General features: G+C 49.2%; 9 protein-coding genes across 9 annotated transcripts; 5 read left to right on the top strand and 4 right to left on the bottom strand.

Annotated features, from left to right (window-relative positions):
• Positions 1–469: 469 nt before the first annotated feature.
• Positions 470–1934, bottom strand: PEX2_018710 (MIP/aquaporin family protein; the record flags this gene model as incomplete). The annotated part of the gene is made up of 3 exons (XM_016739146.1): positions 470–782; positions 849–1390; positions 1458–1934. The coding sequence occupies 3 exons, from the start codon at positions 1932–1934 to the stop codon at positions 470–472; spliced, it is 1332 nt and encodes a 443-aa protein (XP_016603033.1).
• A 2051-nt stretch (positions 1935–3985) lies between these two features.
• Positions 3986–5437, top strand: PEX2_018700 (Carboxylesterase, type B; the record flags this gene model as incomplete). Its single annotated transcript, XM_016739145.1, has 4 exons — positions 3986–4166; positions 4217–4803; positions 4881–5283; positions 5334–5437. The coding sequence occupies 4 exons, from the start codon at positions 3986–3988 to the stop codon at positions 5435–5437; spliced, it is 1275 nt and encodes a 424-aa protein (XP_016603032.1).
• Positions 5438–5954: 517 nt separating this feature from the next.
• Positions 5955–6962, bottom strand: PEX2_018690 (alpha/beta hydrolase; the record flags this gene model as incomplete). Its single annotated transcript, XM_016739144.1, has 1 exon — positions 5955–6962. One exon carries the CDS (start codon positions 6960–6962, stop codon positions 5955–5957), a length of 1008 nt encoding a protein of 335 aa, XP_016603031.1.
• A 663-nt stretch (positions 6963–7625) lies between these two features.
• erdS (aspartyl-tRNA synthetase, cytoplasmic) lies at positions 7626–10529 on the top strand (the record flags this gene model as incomplete). Its single annotated transcript, XM_016739143.1, has 1 exon — positions 7626–10529. The coding sequence occupies one exon, from the start codon at positions 7626–7628 to the stop codon at positions 10527–10529; it is 2904 nt and encodes a 967-aa protein (XP_016603030.1).
• A 670-nt stretch (positions 10530–11199) lies between these two features.
• On the bottom strand, positions 11200–12072 carry PEX2_018670 (uncharacterized protein; the record flags this gene model as incomplete). Its single annotated transcript, XM_016739142.1, has 2 exons — positions 11200–11664; positions 11791–12072. The coding sequence occupies 2 exons, from the start codon at positions 12070–12072 to the stop codon at positions 11200–11202; spliced, it is 747 nt and encodes a 248-aa protein (XP_016603029.1).
• Positions 12073–12884: 812 nt separating this feature from the next.
• PEX2_018660 (tubulin alpha chain) lies at positions 12885–14657 on the top strand (the record flags this gene model as incomplete). The annotated part of the gene is made up of 6 exons (XM_016739141.1): positions 12885–12909; positions 12992–13032; positions 13095–13121; positions 13233–13308; positions 13403–14357; positions 14429–14657. The coding sequence occupies 6 exons, from the start codon at positions 12885–12887 to the stop codon at positions 14655–14657; spliced, it is 1353 nt and encodes a 450-aa protein (XP_016603028.1).
• Positions 14658–16416: 1759 nt separating this feature from the next.
• PEX2_018650 (EF hand domain protein) lies at positions 16417–20501 on the top strand (the record flags this gene model as incomplete). The annotated part of the gene is made up of 4 exons (XM_016739140.1): positions 16417–16614; positions 16682–16805; positions 16865–17050; positions 17116–20501. 4 exons carry the CDS (start codon positions 16417–16419, stop codon positions 20499–20501), a joined length of 3894 nt encoding a protein of 1297 aa, XP_016603027.1.
• A 583-nt stretch (positions 20502–21084) lies between these two features.
• PEX2_018640 (glutathione S-transferase) lies at positions 21085–21934 on the bottom strand (the record flags this gene model as incomplete). The annotated part of the gene is made up of 5 exons (XM_016739139.1): positions 21085–21183; positions 21238–21429; positions 21484–21594; positions 21646–21799; positions 21867–21934. The coding sequence occupies 5 exons, from the start codon at positions 21932–21934 to the stop codon at positions 21085–21087; spliced, it is 624 nt and encodes a 207-aa protein (XP_016603026.1).
• Positions 21935–23898: 1964 nt separating this feature from the next.
• Positions 23899–24398, top strand: PEX2_018630 (uncharacterized protein; the record flags this gene model as incomplete). The annotated part of the gene is made up of 2 exons (XM_016739138.1): positions 23899–24244; positions 24310–24398. The coding sequence occupies 2 exons, from the start codon at positions 23899–23901 to the stop codon at positions 24396–24398; spliced, it is 435 nt and encodes a 144-aa protein (XP_016603025.1).
• Between the last annotated feature and the right edge of the window lie 1128 nt (positions 24399–25526).

Genomic DNA, 25526 nt, shown 5'->3' with positions numbered 1-25526 from the left:
CCTGGTTTCCACGGAGCAATTGGATTTCTTTTCGATTCTCGACTTTGGTTCTAAGTGCGTGCTGGTACAAACTTGCTGCGTATTTTTCAATTTGTTAACAATTATGGTTGTGGACTGTCAACACTCATGATACTTCTATATAAGAACCAATTCGGCCTGGACCCTGTTCCGTGGATTATAGTCTCGGCATCCGTCGGCTCCCGAGGGGTTCCCCCACTTTCCAGAATCAACTCAGTTTCAAGGGAAGAGGAACCCTCATGACTATACAGAGTAACTTGGCGAAGCCTTTGCTAGCTCCGAGTAGAAGCTTCATTAGCTCCCTTAGTGGCCCGTTCTTAGGGGCTGCAACATTCTTCCGGAAATAATCAACCAATAGGCCATAGTGAGACAAGTGTGGATCGTTTATACAATATGTACATGAAACAACTAAAGATTCATAGGCTCGGTAATTTTACTTTTGTAACATAGTCTAGTGCTCGGTATCCGCAACAGAATGCTCAAGATCGGGGACCTTCCTTTTCCCAATATGAAGCTTCTTCCGAAGATTCAAAGCTCTCACACGGTATGCTCGCTTTCGCCTCCGTGGAGGATAGTTAACTGGACTCTCCCCACCAGTAAAGATAGCCATGTCATAGATCAAGGCACCAAATAATGCGCCGGTGATGTCTGCAATCCATGGACCCCAGATCCACCATGCATGGTATTCTCGGAAGAGATGACCACCCCATCCAGCCATGACGGCAACAAGTCGGGGCCCAAAGTCGCGCGCGCAGTTGAAACAACTATAAAGAGACAGACAAAATTAGTTTCATACACTTGGAAGTGGGAATTGGAAATCAGACACATACCCTCCAGTATTATACCCAAGTGCAAGGATCACAATCGTAATGATAATCCCAATAATAAATGCTTGCATTCCCGCCCCTGGAGGTGCATTTGTATCATCTCCCAGAGCGAGAATAGAACCGACTAAGATTGCGCTGCCCAAAAATTCGGTGAAGAACGCAGTCGCAGGATGGACGAATGATTTCGGTAAGGTGATGAGAGCCTGAGCGGCGACGCTTGCATTCTGAGGCACTTTGGCTAATGTGGCGGCTTCAACAATGGCGTCATGGTAGATCGCGTATGATATACCCCCGGCGGTGATAGCCCCGAGGAGTTGCGCAGCAATGTATATCACACATCGACGTGCGGGGAACCCACGAAATACAGACAGCGAGATTGAGATGGCTGGGTTTAAATGGCCACCAGACATACCTCCGGTAGTGTAGATAGCGGCCATGAATCCAAAGCCCCAGGCGACACTTTGAGCAGGGTATGATCCAGCTTGTCCGGAGGAAGTGAAGTTTGATAAGGTGGCGCAAAGACCGATTGTCATTGCCATAGTTGTCTGCGAAAGATACCTGTTAGCATTTGAAAATGTTATTTGATCTTTTTGGGCTATATCGACAACTTACTCCGAGCCATTCGGCCATCGGCTCACGAAGATAGTGCCGAATTTTCGACCAGGTATTGAAAAATCCGTCTTCTCTAGGATTATTGACCTTCTTCATTCGATTTTCAGCTGACTGCTGTTTCCGAATTTCATCTGTCTGGGCTAGATCCTCTTCGTTCTCTGTCATGGCGCCTTGATCCTCCTTTCGATCCTCTGGCAAGGCGCCGTGACGCATGCCAGGCCGGACAATATGAGGAAGTGGCTGGGCCAAACTCCAAGTTGGACCATCATCTCCTTTATCAGCCTGAGAATTGTACTGCTCGTACTCCTCGTCTGTATATCCTCGATTGTTGTTCGGATTTTGCGCGCCAGAGCCCGCCAAACTATATGATGGGTTGTTGCCCATGGCATCATTCTTGCTTCCTTCTTCTTCGGTGCCTCCTGGTTGCTCGTGTTCGGGAGCTTCCACGGCATCTATCGCTGTTAGAATTATTGTCATTTCGGAGCGATCTCTTCAAACCTTTCCTACCTTTGACTCCGCCATCTCGGCTAGGTTTTTTTGAGGATCCCATCACAACATCAAAAATAAGCAGAAAAAAGCAGAGAAAAACGACCTTGCGCAGGACTAAAAAACTGTAGAATAATTTAAGTGCAAAACTTTCTAATCAATTTTTTTTAAACGAGCTTCGAGCTGCCAAGTCAAAAGAAGCTTGATTCCAGACCCCGAAAAGAATGTAGCTCCACTCTTTCGTCACCGTTTATCTCCAACCTTGGAAATCCTTGAAGATCCTTTTAGCAAGGAAAGCCACTTGGATTCCAATATATAGACAGTTGATTGGTGGATAGTATTCCGAATGGTTTAAATAGACGTTGCGGGCGCATACACCCGTTGATCAGAACTAGACCTCGCCGAAAGATCGCCCGATACGCAATCCGCCCACGAAAACCTGATCAGGGCATTAAACCTGGTAGGAGCCATCATATCACACGAGCATGTGAATTCGCTCTCAACTAGCCGTCCTTCTAGCGTCAAGTCAATGGGTTAAAGTTTTGAGAAATTAGGATATCGGTACGACCCATTCACTATTCCCGCCTAGATTAGCCTTTCTTACGCAACATCTAAGGTTAGAAAGGAGGTACTAAGGTACGTCGCGAATCAAAGAACCTAGGAATCTTAGGGTTAGGGCATAATCCGAGTTCAATTCTCATGTTTCGACCTCATTCGCGTTGAAGATGTGATCGACATAGCGCGGGCATCGGCCCTTGAAAAGCCTATATCAGTTAATGTGGGGATATCAGCTTTGACAGGCCCTGGTAAATATCGAAAAACACAAACGAGAACATCGTCTATGGAAATATAGAAGCAATTCCTACTACGGTTACAGTGGAGTAGTCATGTGCGGCGAGGGAGTCTCAACTTAAGCATCGAGTAGCACATGTCTCTGCAGTTGATAAGTATGTTGGGAGTGGTGCAAAACAAGTCGTGCAATCAATATAGTTGGTGGACGTATTATTTCATAAGGAAGGTCGAGGGTGAACAAGGTACTGAGAATTCGAGTCTAGCTGGTGACATAGATTGCTTGGATGAATCATAGTAGGCTTAAGAATAACTCTGGGATAGATTATGACGAGTCGTGTCCCTTCGATTTTATATTCCCACAGTTCACTACGTCTTGCTGAATCTCCGTCGTAACACAGATATAGTTATCTTGTTCCTCGATAGAAGCCACTTCGCCTCGCACATTCGATTGTAAGATGTCCTCTTGACTCTGACTCCCTCGCGGACGTAGTAATGGAAGTGGATTGAATTAAGGTCGTCATTGCCTATGTGCATTTAATGAGTATTGGGGCCAGGCAAGAGAGAGCTTTTCTTTTCTTTTCTTTCGTTCATGAGATCGAGGATTAAAGCTTCCTCCATGCCGCTATTAACGCCACTAGGCTTCAATATGACCTCGGACGGCCCGTTAGGGGCCAAATGGATTTGTTATGAACTTGAGACAGTAGAGCTAAACTAAATCACGGCAGAACGTCCAGGGCTGGCTTCTACGGGTTACGGGGTATGCGAGCCCCACTTAGCCCTGTCGAAGCTACATTACATGCGAGTGATTTCCAAAACCCCGGCTTCTCCCACACTCTGTTTTCTTTTGCTTTTGTATCTCCGATCCAATTACAGGTTTCTTTGAAGAGAAAATCATGAGAGTAACTTGGCTAGCCTTCACGGCGGTTGTCGTAGCGCGACAGGCTCATGTCGGGTCGAATGGAGTCATTCAGGGCCACGAGGCATCGAAGAATCCGAGGGTCATAGAATGGCTGGGGGTTCCCTACGCGCAGCCGCCGATTAACCAATTGCGATTCGCACCGCCCCAACCCTACACGCCCAGGGGTATTCACATCGCGTCGGAATATGTATGAATTCATCTTATCCCTTACATCCCGCTATAAAACGCATAAAATGAGAGGTTCTGACATTAGTATAATCTAGGGAAAGTGTGTACTATCTTGGGTGATGTTGTTCTGCTTTTCCGGTTAACAGAAATATATAGAGACTGCATGTACTCGGTGTCGAAGCTCGTCGACTATCCCGACAAAACTCCTCAATTTGACAGTATTTTCAAGGCCTTCGCAGCTATTAATAACAACACTCAAAGTGAAGATTGCTTGACTCTGAATGTTTGGTCAAAGCCGGACCTAAATCAACTCAAGCCTGTTTATGTCCATTTCTATGGTGGTAGTAGGTTGTCGCTTCTTCATCTTCCGTCGTATTTCTGAACCATGTTATAGGATGGACAAGTGGTACAACCGATACTCCTTTTTATTATGGAGGCAGATTTGCTGATGCAGAGGATGTAATCGTTGTGACGGTAAACTCACGCATGAACATCTTCGGGTTTCCTGGTCTGCCTGGACACCCCCCTAACCTTGGTCTACTAGACCAACGCTCAGCTGTTGAATGGGTGAAGCAAAATATCCATGGATTTGGGGGCGACCCAGACCGAATTACTATATCTGGCCAGTCCTGCGGAAGTGCTTCTGTTGATTATTGGGCATACGCCTACCAGTCCGAGCCCCTAGTTTCCGGGTTGATCTCGCATTCTGGCACAGCCCTCAGCTTCCCAACAAACAATAGGACAACCGCAGAAAAGCATTGGTATAATGTCTCTGCCCAGTTAGGCTGTGGGTCTTCAGGAGATGTTCTACCGTGCATGAGAAAGCAGAATGCGAGTGCCATTCTCGCCGCTGCTAGTGCAGTGAAGGTACCGACGACAAACCCTGCAAGGAAATCCCCCGCTTTCCAGCCCACTGTGGACGGCGTAACTGTTTTTGAGAATTACACTCTTCTCTCGCAGCAAGGAAAATTTGCCCGCATCGTGAGTGGGCTCTCCTGCATCTCGAACATACTCAATGGGTCAATGTAGTTGCTAACTAGCGCCTTCACTATAAACAGCCCTACTTGGTCGGGCACAACGCCAATGAAGCGGGATTCTACAAGATTGCGAGCTATGCCCAGGGATCTACGTTGACAGACAAGCAGTGGGACGACTTTAATATGCAAACGTTTTTCTGTCCATCCAGTCTCGAAGCAGCACACCGAAGCCGCCGACATACACCAGTTTGGCGATTTCAATATAACGCGGATTGGGATAATACCCGCCTTTACCCCAGTAGCGGAGCATACCACGGGGTCGAGTTCAATATGATCTTTGGAGAATCTGCTGAGATTACTGGGATTGCTGAGTCTGAGGCGCAGCGCCAGCTGCAGGATCAGATGCGTTCGGCTTGGGGCTCATTCATTACTGATCCTCAACACGGACTAAAAGCCCTGGGATGGCCAAGTTATAATCCAGAAGGTGAGTTTACATAGATTCGATCAAGATGATTTGTCCTTTAACACTCTCAGCTTCAACCCTTGCTGAAATCGGTCTCGATAATCATCCCAGCGTGTCTTTTGTAGGCACGAAAGATTCTGCTCAACGGTGTGCAGATTTGCTGGCGCAAATATGAGTCAACTCAATATTGATAATGCTAGCTGCTTTCAGGGCCTGCGAGTATTTCTCTAGACCAAGGAGTGGCAGAGGAAATTTGTATATACGTCTGGACCTTGGTCGGTAGCGTCACAAAGTATGTAATCAGTGAATACCTTGCCTATGATCAGAAGGTAAGAAGTGAGCACTAATGGAAAGGGAAATGTTGATATGTACCCCGTACTTTTATCCGGATATAGGCGTTGTGTGCTCTCAATTTCCACTTGCTTTTCAGTGTTGCGGCGGAGGTGGATATTATATATATGAACCCAACCAATACAATCTGATAAGACAGCTAGAGCTACACAGTACATGTGTCTATGTTGTAGGTATATATACAATATAGAACAAGCTGATAAAGTAACGGTAGAATAAAGATATCAAACAACGCTATGTACAGCCGACGCCGTGAATGCCAGTTCAAACGCCAAAGTCAAGATCCCAGTGCTAAAGAAACAAAGTCTAGAAATAATAGGCGAAAAGTCTAAGAAAATCGATCACCGGTCGAAGATAGCCTTCATATCGGCACAGGCATCGCGGTATAAGATGTCCACGCTGTTTTGGTCCCTCCAGGGATTAGGTGACTTATCCCACGCATGTCGGGCTTTCTCGATGAGCATGGCACGGGGGCGTTTGCCGAGGGTTTCTAAGCGACGAACGAAAGATTGGCCCTCGTTCATCAACATATCCCACTCGCAGATAAAGAAAAATACGTCGCGGGGTAGAGCCTCCAACAGCATACGGTCAGATGCATGGACTGGAGAGGCAAAGGGGGAGACACGTTCGTTCAAATCAGGAAGATAGGCCTCATCGAAGAGGGTGGTGAAAAATGCAGGGAGAGTCTTATCCGGCATCAAACTCATAGCACGACGGTGGTCGCGAGATTCTTCAAAGTCTAGAATCGGGTACCAAGAGAACAAAGCCACGATGTTGAGATCGCTAACCTGATTGAGCAGATTTTGTGTGGATTCGGCTCGACCCATGTTTTCCTTGACTTCTGTAGATATTCTGCCACGCAGCCGCAAGGGTACCGTGACAGCCAGGTTGCCGCCTGCCGAGAACCCGCTCAGCGCGACACGGCTCACATCTAATCCCAGTTCGCCGGCATGTGTTGCCAGATATAGTAGTGCCTCGACTCCGTCGTCTACTGCCGCAGGGAAGGGGTGTTCCGGGGCTCGTCGGTAGGCGACACTCACCATTACGGCGCCGACATTGTCCAGCACTGATTTCGCCCAGCGAGAATCATCCGTAGCAGCGCCAAGTGTGAAACCACCACCGTGGAAGTTGACGGCGACAGGGAATCGATGACCTAGCTTTCGCTGGTCATGATAATTCGGTGGACAGTAGAAGTGAAGGACGACGGGGTGGGAGGTGTCGGAGGTGATGGTACGGGTGAATAACGGTCGGGGTGGTCGGGGAGCGATTTCGTGTATGAACATGCCAATGCGCATTAGGAAGCGCCAAAAGATGGCCTGTACATAGAGCCACCAACGAGACGAGGCCATGATGCTGTAGTGGAAAGTAATGTTCGTCCTATCGATTTAGCATGCGGATCGGAGGGACCCGGAAGCCGACGATGATAAGGCGGGATAAGACCGTAAGACCAGGTGAGATATTTGAGATTTGAGGAATGAGGGAAGAAGAACAGAATAGTCAAGAGGATGTGAGGGAATTAACGATAGCGAGCGAAGGTCGGAGTAATAGTTGAACAAAGCCCAGTCCACTACAACGTAAGATCGCAGCAATGGCCAGTTCTCTTGGAGGGCTCCAAGGCTCCAAGGCTCCCGGGCTCTCAGGCTCCATACCAAGACAATCAGGGTTTCTTGGATTTGGGGGATGATGTCATCATACCTTCTGGCCCTGGAGGGTTGTCCAAGTATTACATTTTGATTTTGATTTTGTTGATTCTTTTGATTCTTTCAAATTCTAGTTTACTGTTGGATTATATCAAGTTTCTCTAATTATCCACCTACACAGTTCCTGTTTTTGTTATATTTTTTAGGGCTTACATTATCCTCGGAACTCGGGATTTCCTTTACCTCTCTCGGGACTCTAGGGCCTTCCAAGGTTAAAAACATTGGAAATCGCCTGTTCCGGCCACCCCCACTTCTCCCTTATATATACAAACTCCCTCTTCTTTCTCTTCCCCCCCCCCAAATAAACTTACAATGTCGATTAAACGTGCCCTCTCAAAGGCTATCAGAGGACACTTGGGAGGTGAGGAGGACTCCTCCGGTTCCAACATTCGCACTGCCCTGCCATCCAAAGCTCGTACCTCTCAATCTCGGTCTGGTTCCCCCACCGCATCCCCTCGTCGCAGCATTCTCGGCAACTTCCTACGGGATAAGAATGAGTATGTTTCTTCATCTGATGATGTCTCCGATGACTCATCTTCCGGTGCCTTGAGCAAAAACCAACAAAAGCGGTTGGTGCGTGAACAGCGTCGAAGCGAGCGCAGTCGTCTCAGCGAGGAGATGTTCTCCGAGACCGACCGCCGCCATAAGGAAGAGGAGATTGCCAAATCTGCAGCTGAGGAGACGCCAGATATGAAGGCTCGGTATGGCGAGCTTCCCTTGATGCAGTCGGCCACACGGACGGGAGAATTGCGCACTCGGATCGATGACATAACTCTTGCCATGGAGGGCCAGCAAGTATTTTTCAGCGCACGACTGCACGTCATCCGTCGAATGAGTGCTAAGCTAGTGTTCTTGGTATTCCGCCAGCAGCTAGGTACTTTCCAGGGTGTTTTGCATGAGCGGGCGGGGGTCTCATCTCTCGCCATGATCCAATGGGTGGAGCACCTCCGAGTGGGCTCTTTTGTCACGGTCCGCGGCACTATACAGAAACCCGAGGTTCCAGTTTTGGGCTGCTCAATTCATGATGTCGAGCTGGCCGTTGACTCGGTTCACCTCCAGGTTCGCCGCGAGGAACCTGTCCCCTTCAGCGTCTACGAGGCAGAGATTCGGACCAACGAAGAAGAAAAGGCCGAGGGCCGCCGCAACCATATCCCTGACCGGACACGTTTGGCCAACCGAATCCTCGACCTTCGCACGTCCACCTCGCAATCCATCTTCCGTATTCAGGCCGGCACATGTAACCTTTTCCGTGTTGCCCTTGACGACCGCGAGTTTATTGAAATTCATACCCCGAAGTTGCAAGGCGCCGCTACCGAGTCTGGCGCGAGTGTCTTCCAGGTCAACTATTTCGGCCGCCCCGCGTTCCTCGCCCAGTCTCCTCAATTGGCGAAGCAGATGGCTATCGCATCTGATTTCGGCCGCGTTTACGAGATTGGCGCTGTTTTCCGTGCCGAAAACTCCAATACCCACCGCCACCTTACAGAATATACTGGATTGGATCTTGAGATGGCCATTGATGAGCACTACCATGAGATGCTTGAGACTCTTGACGCTGTGATTAAGAATATCCTCAAGGGTATCTACACCAAATACCGCCGCGAGGTTGAGCTCGTCAAGTACCAGTTCCCCTCGGAAGATGTCGTATGGCTGGAAAAGACGCCGATCATTCGTTTCACCGACGGTATCAAGATGTTGAACGACTCGGGCTGGTTAAATGAAGACGGCGAGCAGCTGCCTCTAGACGAGGACTTGGGTACCCGTGATGAGATCCGCCTGGGTGAGCTTGTCAAGGAGCAATACGGCACCGACTACTACGTCCTTGACAAATTCCCTCGCGGTGCACGTCCCTTCTATACAATGCCCGACGCCGAAGATGACAAGTACACCAACTCATTTGACATGTTTATTCGTGGACAAGAGATTGTCTCGGGTGGTCAGCGTATCCACGACGCCCACATGCTCGAGGAAAACATGCGTCGTGTGGGCATCAACCCGGATGATATGGAGGAGTATCTTGAGGGCTTCCGCTGGGGTGCCCCGCCCCACGCAGGCGCAGGAGTTGGCCTGGAACGTATCGTGATGCTTATCCTTAAGTTGGGCAACATCCGACTGACGTCACTGTTCCCTCGCGACCCCAAGAGTCTGCCAGCGAAGCCTGTCTCTGAACAGCTTCGCCACCCAGAATCATCGACTATTGAGCCGCCGTGGCACCATGAGCACAAGGTTCGGGTAGCTTCGGATCCCAGTGAGCTGCAGCCTCTGGAACATCTAGTCGCCAATTACGGAGATGCCACATCAACCTCCTGGTTTGATGACCGTTTCAAGATCTGGCGTGACATGACCACTGGTGCAGCCGTCGCCTACGTACCTAGTTCCAGCAACTTCGCAATTATTCCTGGCAACCCTGCCTGCGACCCCAAGCAGTACACACGCACAATTACACAATTCCTGCAGTGGATGCGCCGCGAGACCAAGTACAAACCCGTATGGATCCTCTGCTCGCCTGAGGTTGAAACCATTCTCGGCGAGCGACTAGGGTGGCGCAGTTTGTCCTGTATCGCCGAAGAGCGCGTTGACCCATCACGCAACCAAGCCGCTTCTGACGGCGAGATTGCACGTAAGCTGCGCCGTGCCGAAACCGAGGGAATCAAGCTGGTCTCCATGAACCAAGGCGAGATGGTACCAGAAGACATCCGCCAGAAGATTGACGAGCGTGTCAGCGAGTGGCTGTCCAACCGTAAGGGCACACAAGTGCACCTGTCCCAGATCCGCCCATGGTGCGACTCGGAGCACCGTTGGTACTTCTACGCTCTGGACAAGAACGGCGTCGTCTGTGCCTTCGTCGCTTTGGCCATGCTGTCTCCCGCCCACGGTATGCAAGTCAAGTACAGTCTTGATTTCCCTGGCGCACCCAACGGTGTTATCGAATCCATTGTCACGCATGCAATCCAGACCGCCGCCAAGAGTGGCGTCAAGGGTCTCACATTTGGCGCTGGCGCCACTTCCCAGCTCATTCCTGGCCACAACATGCACGGCACCAAGGTCAAGATGCTGGAGCACACCTATGAAGCCCTCGCCAAGCAGTTCCATCTTGTGCGCAAGAGTGAATTCCGTGCTAAGCTCGGTGCCACTGAGGACCCGCTGTACATCTCCTACCCGTCCCACGGCCTGGGCTCTAAGGGTATCCGTGCGATCCTAAACTTCTTTGAAGATTAAGTTCAAGATTTAGCCACGTTATTTGCAATGGCTGGGCCATTCACGGAGCTACGATTTAACGGGAGTTTTGTGTGATCGTGTCGTTTGATCTAGATGGCAGTTGGTGGGCTTATGAATTATGTACACTGGCATAAATGTTAATCGGATTCTCGGAGACGCATAGAAACAGGAACGAAGGGAGGGAGATTCGGTTGAACTACACGTCGTCGGTTAGCTTTTGAAATTTTTTTTGGCTTTGTCCTTTATCCCTGTTGCCTCCATACACTGCCCATAGCTTTGTTTTTCCTAAATTCCCCATTGCTGTTGTTTATCCTGTATCCAGCACACCCCCTCATATATCTGATTTTGCGGCTTCGGCATTTAATTGTTCTTGTTATGCTATCTCAATTTTGCCTTTCACATCTCCCTCAGTTGACATTGTTTGCCCGGGTCTATGGTTCTACACTGGATATGTACACAACCTTGCCTTCGGAACTAATCAATGTAGAGTCCATGTTAAAGAACTCCGATGTGTACCATTTATACGGGCGTGAATTTCTTCTAGAAAAGTGAGGTATATAAGTAGTCGCCATAAAGGGCCACGTTAGATATGTATCTCAATGGTTTTCTTTGTTTAATTTATACTCAGTTCAATCGTACATCTCCAACAAAACACAAAACCTACACCAACTTATTTCTTCTTCATCTCCTCCAAAACACTTTGCCTCCTAGCATCACCCACAGCCCTCCCAACCTCCTTCACAACCCACCTGCCCAGCACCACCGCGAAAATAGCAACAAGTACAATCCACCCAGCAGTCGGCACCAACGAGCGCGGAAAAACATTAAACAAGAATGGATCAAGAATCAAGTCCACCGCCACGGGTGGGACATTCTGCATCAATGCCTGATCGGTACTGAAGTAATCTGCTGCGGCGTGCACATGCAGAAACAAGACCGAGTCACTGATCGGCGCAGGGTCGAGTGGATCTTTGCTGCTGCGCGGATTGGCACGGCGCGGGATGATATTTCCCTGGAGATTTGGGTCTAGTGTTGCGAGTCGGTTGGCTGTGTACAAGCTCAGGGAAGACAGGAGGTTTGTGTCTGAAATTGTTTTTGAGAGCGGGTAGGTGGTGAGGGTGAATGTTGTTGGTTGCTAGGGGGGTGTTAGTTGTATTTATGTATGACAATGTATATTCTATGTATAGAAAGATAGACAGAGGGATGTATAAGATTTCGGGGATGAATTAATGGGTGGTCTTACTGTGGCTAGCCAGCATACTCGTACTTCATACCGTTGGCCCGGGTTCAGGTTTTCAAGGAAGAACCACGAGTCTGTACCATCAGGCGCGGCGGTAGTTGGGAAGGAAGCATTGAGGTGAGTGCGCACCACGGGCCTCTGTGGTGATAGCCGCTCCAGACCAAGGTCGTCGAGATCTGGCTCGTCGGAAGGCACGGTTGCTAGTGCTGGTGCTAGAAAAATGGTCTTTTCCACGTTTGCTTGCGCCACTGCTGTGAAGAGGGGAAGCATGAGTCCCAGAGTGGGAAGGAATTTGATATGCATGATGAGAGACTTGGTGTTCTGCTATGCAATGTTGGGGGACTTTTTAGGTGGATGGGATGATGTTTTAATGATGTCTTATTCTCGGCTCATGACGAGGCTTAGGCAGTTTTTCACAATGATAGTACTGGAGTTCAATTAGCATTCAAATGTTGGTCGTTTAATACTGGAATTCTATACAGTACCGAGGTGTGTTGTCTTAGTACTTTGGCTATAATATGGCTATGATATGGCCGAATGGTGGTTCGAGGTGGTTCCCCCCGAGTGGATCCGAGCTGACCGAGTATTTAGATAGCTCCAACGCCGTTATCACACCACACCACCCTTGGAGAAGTTAACCACCTAAACACTCTTGCATAGGCTTGATATATTTTTGAATTTCAAAATTTTCCAATTGAACTATTTAAGCTTAAAATCCGTTCCTTTTTAATACTCATATTATATAAGGTATTAGTACTGTCCATCACGTGAACTCACACGAGACTAGTACGAGGCGGTCAGTAACCGCTGCTCCTCACCGGGAAGGAGCCAATCAAAAGGCCCGACGCGACCCAACGAACGGATCAACAACGAAGTTCCCCCCTGTACAGCACAGACGGCTCCTCCTCCACAACATTTCTGGTCGACTTTGTTTTCCCTTCCATCTTCTCGTCCATTCCTCCATTCTTCAGGTAAGGCTATCCCCCGCCCCCTTCCATCGTGCATCTCCCTGTCAATTCAAACCTAACTGAGAGTTTCAGACCACCGCGTTTGTTGTTTGGGTTTCGTTTTCCCCTCCTGATTTTTTAGCCTGAAAAAACATCGACTCGATCACAATGAGAGAGATTATCAGTTTGAACGGTATGTCAACATCGTCCATCTATTCTGCTTAGAGCCAATATGTTTTCTTCAATGGACGCGCTGACATGATCGTTCCCTACAGTCGGCCAGGCCGGTTGCCAGATCGCCAACTCCTGCTGGGAGGTAACTATCCACAACCCATTGAAGGACAAATCTTCGGTAAACTGACAGCATTGATTTTCTAGCTGTACTGTCTGGAGCACGGTATCCAGGTATGTTGAAATTCCAATCCAACTCGTGGTGGCGCCCAATCTTGACTCGGGCACCCGAACCCCCTATTTTCTTGCCGAGAGGTAAACACCCGCGACTAACATCCATGATAGCCCGATGGATTCCTCACTGAGGAACGCAAGAAGGCCGACCCCGATCACGGATTCAGCACTTTCTTCTCTGAGACTGGTATGAAAAACCTAATTTTTTCAATGTTCCCCCGCGTTGATGTGCAAAATTCCAAAGCATGGCCTCCTAACATTCTTTCTCCCCCACTTGACAGGCCAGGGCAAGTACGTTCCCCGTACCATCTACGCCGATCTCGAGCCCAATGTCGTCGATGAGGTCCGTACCGGTACCTACCGTTCGCTCTTCCACCCCGAACAGATGATCACCGGTAAGGAGGATGCTTCCAACAACTACGCCCGTGGTCACTACACCGTGGGTAAGGAGATGATCGATGAGGTCCTCGACCGTGTTCGTCGTGTTGCCGATGCCTGTGCCGGTCTCCAAGGTTTCTTGGTCTTCCACTCCTTCGGTGGTGGTACCGGTTCCGGTTTCGGTGCTCTCCTGATGGAGCGTCTGTCCGTCGACTACGGCAAGAAGTCCAAGCTGGAGTTCTGTGTCTACCCCGCTCCCCAGAACGCTACCGCCGTTGTTGAGCCCTACAACTCCATCCTCACCACTCACACCACCCTGGAGCACTCCGACTGCTCCTTCATGGTCGACAACGAGGCTATTTACGACATCTGCCGTCGCAACCTCGGTATTGAGCGTCCCAGCTACGAGAACCTGAACCGCCTGATCGCTCAGGTTGTTTCCTCCATCACTGCTTCCCTGCGTTTCGACGGTTCCCTCAACGTCGACCTGAACGAGTTCCAGACCAACTTGGTGCCTTACCCCCGCATCCACTTCCCTCTGGTCGCCTACTCTCCCATTATCTCCTCCGACAAGGCCGCCCACGAGGCTCACTCTGTCACCGAGATCACCTCCAACTGCTTCGAGCCCCACAACCAGATGGTCAAGTGTGACCCCCGCAACGGCAAGTACATGGCCACCTGTCTGCTCTACCGTGGTGATGTTGTCCCCAAGGAGGCCCACGGTGCCGTGGCCACCCTCAAGACCAAGCGCACCATCCAGTTCGTCGACTGGTGCCCTACTGGCTTCAAGCTCGGTATCTGCTACCAGCCTCCCCAGCAGGTCCCCAACGGCGATCTTGCCAACCTCAGCCGTGCTGTGTAAGTTTTTCTTCTGATTCTTTTGGGTTCTAGAACCTGATATCAAACTTTGATACTAATTATGATTATAGCTGCATGCTGTCCAACACTACCGCCATCGCCGAGGCCTGGTCCGCTCTCGACCACAAGTTCGATCTCATGTACTCCAAGCGTGCCTTCGTTCACTGGTACGTTGGTGAGGGTATGGAGGAGGGTGAGTTCTCTGAGGCCCGTGAGGATCTCGCTGCTCTTGAGCGTGATTACGAGGAGGTCGCCTCTGACTCCATCGAGGGTGATGAGGAGCTGGAGCCCGAGTACTAGATTAGCCATGTTATCTGACCGTTCTTCGGGACTCTTGGTTGTTTCACTTCTACGGGTTGGCTTGGGAACCAACGTGAGTCTAGAGGTTCGGTCTTCATGCGTCTATTGGGCTTCTTGCAAATAGAAGGGAACATAAGTTTTGCTGCCAATGATTTTCTGGCTTTGTTGTTCGATATATCTTTAATATCCCTGAAGCAGCGATGAAATTTCCCCTCGTTCCATCCACCTTTTGGGTTTCTACATACGTATGTCATTGTTATTACTCTCTGAAGTTGCCTCCTTGGATTTTGTAAAGTGTGCAAGTCGCAAGTAGCTGGGTTGATTCTCAAAGTGTTCTGTCCTGTAGTCGAAAATTGAAGAGATATCTCGGGTACAAGCATGTTCGGTTATATTGTTCCATGGTAAGTTGTCCCCGGGGTCGTAAGGACTGGTACGCGATAACATTGGCTATATATCTACGTCAGGGGTAGTAGCATTGTCGTGGCCCATATTTCCCCGATGTCAATTGTGAGTCGAGGTGTTCTGAATGCTAGTTCAATTCAGACAGAATGGAAGTACCAAATCAAAGAAAGACAATACAAAACAGCTCATGGCTTTNGGGGGGGGGGGGGGGGGGGGGAGGTTGAGACCGTGCAAGACCCGGAGGGCCATGCAGCCAAGTAAAGGCCAAGTAGGGGACCAGGATTGAGCTCTCATAGGGCTTTGACTATAGTTTCAGAGTAAGACAGTCATATCCACAGATTCAGATGTTACAGAGAAACGGCGAGTTTTGGTTGAACATCTACATATTCTGGTTCCAGAATACGCTATACAACTTATACGTTTGTTGTATTTCTTACAAGACATGTTGAGGTTGGAAGGATGTATCCTAATTTCAAAGTGACCTTGAAGATACACGCGACTTGAGAGTTCTAGCATCTTTGAAAGTCGCACCAGGAACTACTGACGTTGATTTCGTTCATGTAATGTTTATAGTTCCGGCTTTGTCTGTGGTTTTTAGTGTATCATATGAAGATTACCCTCTGGGTGATGTCTTAGAGAGGCTTACTGAATATCTTTGACTTCCTTGCTCTAAGCTTTGCTTTGCTTCTTTTTTTCTCCTCTCCTTGGCTAGGATATCTTGACAAAGCCGCTCTCCTTGATGTATAACAACATAGTTGAGACTTGGAAATCACCCTAGTGACACCTATTCTCGTAATTCAGCTTGCATAAGAACAAATATATCAATTAATAGACTTCAAAATTCTTCAACATCTTTCAATCGCTCTTTGTAGTTAGTATCCTTTCCCCCTTTCAGCGCGAGACAACAGCGTGTTGGGACTGGGATGGGCGCTAGACCAACTGACCGCCTTGAGAACCCCAGGAACCTTCCTTACGACATCGACTCCAGCCACTTTCTATCCCCATTCTTCTTGAAGTTTATTTTCTCCTTGGAGCTCGAGATTTATTCACATCTCGTGTTCTCGCCGTCTCTGTCAAATACTGCGCTTCACCCATGCTTGTCGCATATTCAGACTAAGCCGACAGCATCCCGTGTCTCCGACTTGTCCCTCAAGGCCCCCAACTATTGTGAACTTATTGGAAGGCGGGGAGTTAAGCTCCTCTTAGGACACAGCAATGGCTGATACCGGTGAGTGATACTTATTACTTCTTCTTGTCAGACCCAAATTCAATTGCAGGAGAGCTTTGGCGCACTTAAGGAGAAGGCCCGCCGACCTCCGTCATCACCACCCCTCCCCTTCATACACCCGCACTAGTTATGCGCAACGCAGCGGAGCTGACGGATCACAATCTTCTAGCACAACGACACCCGAACCTTCACCTAACTCCCGAGGAAAAGCGCGTTTTCTTCCAGCTTTTTCAGGCTGCAGATACCACCAACCTCGGCGTCATCACTGGTGAAATCGCCGTTCCATTCTTTGAGAAGACTCACCTATCCCCTGATACTCTCGGCTTGGTATGTGGATATAACATGGGTGTTGGATCGCAACCATGGGAGTCCTGGCTAATTATTGGTGGTATAGATATGGCAAATTGCGGATAAAGAGAACAGGGGGCTCCTGACCCCATCTGGCTTCGGTATTGTTCTACGGTTAATTGGACATGCCCAAGCTGGCCGTGCACCCTCCGATGAGTTGGCTCTACAATGTGAGTGATGTTCATTTTAGAAAAGTGGAACTCGTACTGATCCCGCATCTACTTCATAGCTGGCCCTCTGCCTCGGTTTGACGGAATTGTGGTCGACCCAACGGCAAGCATTCCGGAATCGGGAACCAAAAGCCCTCCACCTGGACCGGCTGGACCTATTCGCGTTCCTCCACTTCAGCCGGATGACGCCAACAAGTTCGTGTCGCTGTTTGAGAAGTCGGACGTCAAGAATGGGATGATCTCAGGTATGTAGCTCTTCACTGTCGAGAAAGTGTGACAGAATCTAACAGGTTTGCTGTCTGATCTATAGGCGAAATCGCAAAACAGATTTTCGAACGCGCCCGGCTCCCAAATGAGGTTCTGGGTCGTATCTGGTTCTTGTCTGACACCAAGCAGCGAGGTGCCTTGGATGCCACCGAGTTTACCATTGCCATGCATCTCCTGACGTCATATAAATCTGGCGCCCTGCGCGGCATTCCAGCGACCCTCCCGCCTGGTCTGTACGATGCGGCAGCTCGAAGGGGATCCGCCGCACGAGCGTCTTTTGGGGCGAGACCCGATGTGCCTCCCATTCCAGCCATTCCTCAGCAATTCACTGGCCCTCAGCGAACCACAAGCCCCATGAACCAAATCAATCGCTCGCCTTTTGTAGGCTCTCTTTCCGCCCAGGCCACCGGGGGTGACTGGTTGATTACCCCACAAGAGAAGGCCCAGTTTGACGGCATTTTTGAGACTGTTGATACAGCCAAGCTGGGACTCATTACTGGAGATCAAGCTGTCTCTTTCTTCATGAAGGCCCAGCTTCCTGAAGAAACCCTTGCTCAGATCTGGGATCTTGCGGATATTGACGCAGATGGCCAGTTGAGCCGGGAAGAATTTGCCGTCGCTATGTACTTGGTGAGATTGCAGCGTAGCGGCAAGGAACCGCTGCCACAAGTGGTCCCGCCCGCCCTCATCCCGCCCAACATGCGCCGCCAAGTGCCTGCACCAATGGTAGCTCCCGCACCTCCTCCGGCGCCCGCCCCCGTTGTGCGGACAGCTGCCGATGATCTGTTCGGTCTCGATTCGCCCGCGCTGCCATTTGCCCAGCCTCAGATGCCTCAGTCTACCGGAGGCTCCAGCCATGCTTTCCAAACCCCTGGCTCGCCTTCCTCTAGGGCATCCCCTCAGACGGCATCACACACCTTCAAGCCTTTTGTTCCAACTTCTACATTTGGCCAGAGCTTGCAGCCACAGGTCACTGGTGCGTCAGCCGGAACCCCGACAACTCTTCGGTCTCCCCCGCCTCCGTCGGATGATCTCCTTGGTGACAATGACCCCGAAGAATCAAACAAGTTGACCAACGAGACCACTGAGCTCGCGAACTTGTCGAATCAAATCGGTTCTCTGGCCAAGGAAATGCACACTGTGCAAGAGAAGAGAACCACTGCTGAACAAAATATTACACAAACTTCGCAGCAGAAGCGTGACTTTGAGGCACGTCTTGCACAAGCACGGTCAATGTACGAGCAAGAGGTTACAAATTTTAAGGCACTTGAGGAGCGCCTCAAGTCATCTAAGGCAGAGACGCAGAAACTGCAGCAGCAATATGCATTGCTAGACGGCAGCCGCCAGGATCTGCAAAACCAATACACGCAAATTTCGACAGCCTTGGCTAGTGATGAGCAGGAGAATGCTAGCCTGAAGGAGAAGATCCGCCAGGCTAATGCCGAAGTTGCCCAGCTTAAGCCGGCACTAGAGAAGGCGCGATCTAGTGCGCGCCAACAGAAGGGTCTCGTTGCCATTAACAAAAAGCAACTAGCTACTGTCGAAGGCGAACGGGACAAGCTCCAGGGAGAATTTGACGGTCTGGCTCGTGAGACCCCACAATACTCCGAGGAGTCTGCAACACCGGCCGGCAGTGTGTCCGAGGTTGTAAGCCCTGCTACCTCTATGGCAAGCCAAAATACAAACCCGTTCTTCCGTCGAACAGATAGCTCAAGTGAACAGGCACGGTCCCCCGATGTCTCAAATGATCAACAAAGAGCATTTGACAGCCTCTTCGGACAGTCATTCGCAGCTGCCCCTGCTGCCGGACCACCACCCACTTCGTTCCGCTCCGAGTCGCCACAAGTTGCGGTCACATCTCCCATTACATCTGCTGTTCCGACCCCATCAGTGTCTCCCCCACCTGGCTCTTTGCCTGGCGCATTCCCTGCTGGGCCATTCTCTGAGCCACCGCCTGCGAGCCAGTCCCGACAACTGACCCCAAACTTCCTGCAGTTCAATGATAATCAGTCTGTGACTTCGTCTACTATGGTTTCGCCTCCCGCTAGTCGATTCGGCGGCCCTGAACCCTCTGGATTTGATACGCTTTCCCAGGCGGCTACCAGTGACTATGGACCTCAATCAGTGGCGGAATCTACCGACTACAGTCATGCACCGACCTCAACTGTTGGAGGTACCCCGGTACGGTCTCCGTTTGACGAGGAAGGACCAAACACCTCGGCTAGGTTCCCCGAGGTCCCAGTCGCAACTGCTCAGCTGCCCGAATCTGCGACATCCCCTATCGCCAATGAGAGCCAGGCCGAAGGCAGCAAGGATCTAAGCTTTGATGAATTGTTTGGCAGCAAGGCACACAAACGGTCGGAATCCCAACAAGGTAACGACTTCGAGGAGGCGTTTGCTTCTATGAAGCCCGTAACTGGAACCGAGCAGACAAACGGAGCTGCATCTGCCCGTCCATCCGAATTCCCCCCAATTCAAGAGCTACACCATGACGATGAAGAAGATGAGAGCTCCGATGACGAGGGTGCTTTTGGATTCGATGACAATTTCACGCCTCCTGCGCCAAATGTCAAGAAGGAGACCCAGCAGGATTCCATTGATGCTGCTCAACTGGCTGCTTTCCCTGCCCCGGGAAACTTGGCCAAACCCCCTTCTCCTGGGGCAATACCGAGCCCTCCAGAGTATGAAGGTCCCAAAGAAGATAATGTTCATCTTCCTCCTCAATTCGGTGGCCTTTTGCCCGAGCGCGGCGATCCTACCGTGGCGCCGGATGCGCCTCATTCAGTGGATCACGCCACTGGTGCGCCAGTCGTAAACAATGAGATCCAGCGAGACTCTATCTCGGAAGCTACCATCCCACCCGGTGGAGCGAAGGTGGGAGGACCGGACTTTGAGGCAGCCTTCGCAGGAATGAACCTTGCGCCGGCGACCGAAGCAGACGACGATGACGATGACGACGACGAGCCACAGAGTCACGAAGCCAAAAACACGACCGACTTTGATTTCTCTTTCGACTCCCCGTCCCAGAAGCAGCAGGCTGTCTCCGGTGCCGATGTTGACCAATCCAGCTCCTCTCAGTTCTTTGCTTTCGACAACAATGTCCATGCATCCGCCGCCCCGCCTGTCGGATCGCCAACCGGGGGAGAATCCAAGCCCGCTGCGCATGAATGGGACGCGCTATTTGCGCCTCTTAACAACTCCAAACCCGACACCGGTGAAGACTCGAACGAAGCGAAATCCAAGCAGCCTGGATGGGCTCTGAACAACGACACTGGCGAAGACGATCTGATCCTTCAGCGGCTGACCGGTATGGGCTTCACACGAGATGAGTCCTTGGATGCCTTGGAGAAGTATGACTATAACCTTGACAAGGCAAGTTTTTATTTCTCGTTTAGGGTTTCCTTTCGCACCATACTAACTAAAGACTAGGCTGCGGATCACTTGACTTCGAAGACTTGATTATGACACCCTCTCTTTCTCACTGCACATATCTCCTACATACTGTTTCCTTTTCCGCCCATGTCTCTCATTCCTTGATGGAAGCCCTGGACCTGATGACCAATCTCCCAGTGGCCTCCTTTGCATCGATGTTCCCCTCCGTTTGTCCAGCGCTGTGTATATCGTTTCCTTTCATTTCCTTTCCTCATGTTGCGACCACATTGGTCTCCTATGGAACCGGCTTCTTGTCCAATGCCATTGGCCGGAACCAAGGATTTTGGTGTGTCTTGTTTGTTGTTTGCCTGTGTAGTGTAGTTTACAATAATCCATAATCGAGTTAAATATTTCGATATTTCTAGGCGTAGCTATAAACACAAAATATGTACCGACCATCGGATTTAGTAGTGCACTTTTTTGATCCTTGATCCTCAGCTGAAAAGATAGTAAATACCCAGTGAATTCGAAGACAAAGAGGCTACGAATATTAGTTTGACAACTATTCATGAGGGTTTTCATCAAATACACCACGTCAAGACGGATTCTTTGGCTGTTGCGAGCGAGAATAACCCGCAATCTATGCCTTTGTGTGCCGGGTCTCCTTGATAAACGCAGAAATGTTTGGCCGCGCTTCAAAGGCCTCCACAAATTTAGTGAGAGCCGGGGGAAGAGTATCCTAAAAATGTGGTGAGTATGAACTATAGTTGAGATGGATATAGATAACACTCACCGGAATGGTACCGGTTCTAGTATCATTGTCAATAGACTGGTAAACTGCGAAGTCGGCATAGGTGATCTTGTCACCAAGCAGGTAAGGTCCATCGACATCGGAGTAATACTGAGCGACGAGATCATAGTACGCGGGCACAATCTCATTCTTGTAGGACTCGGTCACTCCTTTCAGGATGGCTACCCATTGAGCCTGTATATTGTGTGAGTAAGATTCACTAGAGAGGGGATTCGTTGGGTCACATACTCTCCAGTCAATGTAGATATCCGCCACCGCATCAACCAGGTATTTCTCCCAGTTGGTGTTACCATCGTAAGCACCGAGCTCACGAGAAAGGTAACGCAGAATTGGAATGTGCTATTCTCCTATCAGACAATACTCGAGAAATGTAAATGGGCCTTAGCGTACCTGGGTGAGCACAGAACCGCCATGCTCAAGGGCAGGTAGTAGACCGGTCCTGGTAAGTCCACTCTGACGCAGCTTTTTGCTGGTTGCCGGCCAGGTGTCGTCGTAGGGATAGCGGACATCCTTGTAGTCCAACCCCGCGTCTTTTAAGAATAGGCTGCAAAAAGTTAGTTTCACTCTCGAGTGAACTAATTATAGATTAGAATTTGTTAAAAGTAACTAACTTCACAACCTCTCCGCGGCCTAGCCGGCCAATGTCGAGATAATGGTAAGTGATGGGTTGGGAAGTCATTTTGTGGGGGAAAAGGGTCTTTTGTTCAGGTATGTAGGAAGTAGAAATTGTTCACGTCTTGAGCTTAGTGGAGTGTGATACCCCTCCTGCTCGTGGGATGTGAAGGATTTATAAGCTATACACCAGATCACCTGACGATGAGATCCTCCATGTCATTCAATGATGCGTGTCCATGGGTGCATCTTCTATTGTCCTTATCCCCGTCCCTATCCCCGGCCCTATGTGTCTGTATCCCCGTGTCCGTGTCCGTCTCCGTTGCGACGGACTAGGTATTCATGAATATCTTTATATAGCGACCGTGGTTCTAAGAATCATCTTAGAATTCTAGTCTTTTGCTGGTAACACAGCGGGTTGACTTTAGAACGTCATAGGTTGCCATATGATATCCGTCCCCGTCCGCATCTCCGTGCCCATCCCCGGCGTACGGATCACCCTTGGTCCTTGTAACTGTTGAAACTCGTAGGATTCACCCACCTCCATTTAAAGTTTTTAGGGCGGCAACTAGGGTAGTATTTAACATTATTTTTCTGGGGAAAAATCAAAGCCGTTAACTTCCGACGCTTAACTCTTCAATTCTTCGTACTATCCTACACTATCTTAGTATATATATAGTAGGACCCCGTAGCATCAATAAACTACTTAGCGCCATTCTAGCACACTATTAATAAGAATAGCTAAGAAACGCTCCGATATAGTGAGATACGCCGGCTACAAATTCGACTATTTACTCATTAGACTAAAAGGTCATAACCAAATCAATTGATTGAATCGACTTAGTTGCAGTGGTATTCATTTAGGTTCTTCTGCTTGGTAGCACGAATAACCTCACGAAGCTCAGTATACGGCATATACTAATCCCCATACTTCTTCTAAACTAGCTTAATCAGATTTGGATTAGGTAAAAGGCAGGTCATTCTCAGCAAGGACCTAGGTAGCTATTCTTTCCAGTTTGCTAAACAATTTCGGACCATAGCATCGTTTACTACAGTTATGCATCTTCTTAGGGCTCCGATAACATGTTTTGTTTGAACACCTCGCACCGAGCTTAGGAAAGTGCTAGATGAATAAGAGAGTTTTCGCAGTTTCCTGCAAGTGTAAAAGACGGACTGACCATACTAAAAGTATCTCTACTAGCTGTCCCCCGATGTTGGTAAATCTTTTTCTTGAAGACCTTTCGATGCATTCCATTGGAGATGCCGGTGCCAACATGAATTTTTGCGGCCGAGAAATTCGCAATCGCTTCTGTGCAAAGTTCTGGGTACCTCAAGACGTTTTATTCTTGTAGATATTGACAAAGAATAACAATGCCGGCGCACTATTTCAAGTTTCCAAGAAGACCTTTCCCCCGGCTTTGCACTAATAGAAGCTGAGGCATTGAGAAAGCTCGCATCCATTTCCCACAAAGAGCTCCACAACCTCGTATCGATAACATACTAACGGCGGCTCTGTACGAGGTAGTGTGGAGTCGTAAATTACGATCGACAGGGTCAAGGGGGAAAAAGTCACAAATCAACGGGCTTATGATGTCCCATGGGAAGAGTTTGCAAGGCGATCAAATCTATTTGTGTACTAATAAGCCTCCAAGCTCATCTTAATGAGCGTCCGCGCACTGTTCGTGTTAAACTATAAGACCCTATGCCAAGTCATCCACGTCTCGTATATTCTTCCCCGCCTCATGTTTGACTGGTTCACAACAGCATATCAGCTATCATCGCCCTTGGCACTCCCTCTTGTAGACAAGCTGTGGAGGATGCGAAACAACTTTGTTTCGTTGAGCTGCCCCTTTCAATCGAGGATGGAAACCAGGTAAGACCCTATATAGTCTCACTACGAGCCACGGCTACTTCAAGTTCTGTAACCACTCGCCTTTTCCGTTTTCTCTCTCTTTGCACGATTCCATATCGCAGCCTCGACAGCCACCGCGTTGATATTTCAATTCATACATATATATCCCACCTTGCATCATGCGTTTTTCGTCCATTGCTATCTTGAGTCTGGCTTCTGTCGCCGTCGCCGATCTCAAAACCTGGAACGATGTGGTGGGCGACATGCCCCAGTGTATCAAGACTTGTCTCAGCAACTTCTACAACACCGCCGGTCTCAAGGACAAGTGCGGAAGCGCCGACAAAGCCACTGTTGACTGTCTCTGTGGTGTGAAGGGTTCATTTGCGGATCTCCAGGATGATGCCTCTGAGCTGAGCACATGTATCCAAGATGGTTGCGACACCAATGAAATCGCGGACGCTGCTACCAAGCTCGGGGACTTCCAGGATCGGTTTGAGAGTCTTCAGGATCAATGCTCCGCAAAAGGTAGGTTTCTGTCGCATTTCTCATTCATGAGGGGAAAATACGAAGGCTAATTGCGAACTATACAGGATCCTCTAACGGTGCTAGCTCAGTGGTCCCGGGATTTAATGCAATGCTCGCCTCTGGGGCTCTGCTTCTGGTGGGCGTTGCCCTTTGAGTGAATTCGATGGTTTCAATGTTGTGTACTTGCGATCGGACATAATCTAATAGACCAATTACATAATAAAAGTTTTGATTGGTGCACAAAAAATGCCTCACAAAAGCGCCCAGTAGAGAACATAATATCCACATACGAAGCCATTGAGCAATAAGATATCCAGACATCTAGCACGAGCACAGAACTAGAATATACCACGGCCACGTTATGTTGGACCTTCTAGGCTGACTGATATAGAAATTGGATATGAAATATGGAAATATATGAATATGTTGTAAGATCAAATCGGTTAAAGAAATGGGATCGATCGAAAGGCGTTCGGTCTGGATCTCCGCGGGTCCACAGAAAGATCCCGATCGGACAAAAAGGGGAAGCAGTCACACGTTTCGGCATCAGCCGACACAATTCTTATGGAGTTATAATTCAATAAACCTATGTACGATACCCAGTAGACTGACACAGCCCCAATGTCAGCTACAATGACATTCTTACGGTTCTATCTATTGTGCGAACTAGCGAGCTACTACTTTCCGAGGTGCAGGCAATGCAGACTCGCGGTAAGAGCGTTTGTTTAAATTCAGGCACATATTAGCTCACAATTGATTTGTTTATATGGCGCAGAAATTGCTTGATCCGTGTAAACTCGATCTGATTGGTTGAAAATGCATGGTCTCAGCCATCACGTTGGTCTAGATGGTCTAGATGTAAAGCTCCATCGCCATCATTAAGAGCGATGAGGCTATTTAGAACAAAAAACTCCTATTATAACGCGATTTGGCTATATATCCTTTGTAATGTGAATGTTAACGCCTTTGAAATTAAATGTGAGCCTTTAATATGTGAGTCTTTATGTAAAATCACGTCATTCGGGCCAAACAATACTCATCGGAACAACGTGATATCGCAAACTCAATCTCGATCGTATTTCATTCAAATAAAAGATGCGAGTTGGCTCTTGTAAATCCCTATATCGCTATGGTTTGAGACTATGTCACACTCTCCTGAGGAGCTCAAGGGGATCGCCATTGCAGGGCGAGTCTCCTCAGTTCTCTCAATTCTAGGTTCATTCACAATAATCGGCGCCTTTTCTCTCTCTCGGCACTTTCGGAGTCCTATTCATCGTATAAT

This window comes from Penicillium expansum, assembly GCF_000769745.1.
Source record: "Penicillium expansum strain MD-8 chromosome Unknown contig48, whole genome shotgun sequence".
Taxonomy (NCBI): Eukaryota; Fungi; Ascomycota; class Eurotiomycetes; order Eurotiales; family Aspergillaceae; genus Penicillium; species Penicillium expansum.
Note: the sequence above shows the minus strand (reverse complement) of the source record. Positions and strands in the feature narration are given on the sequence as shown.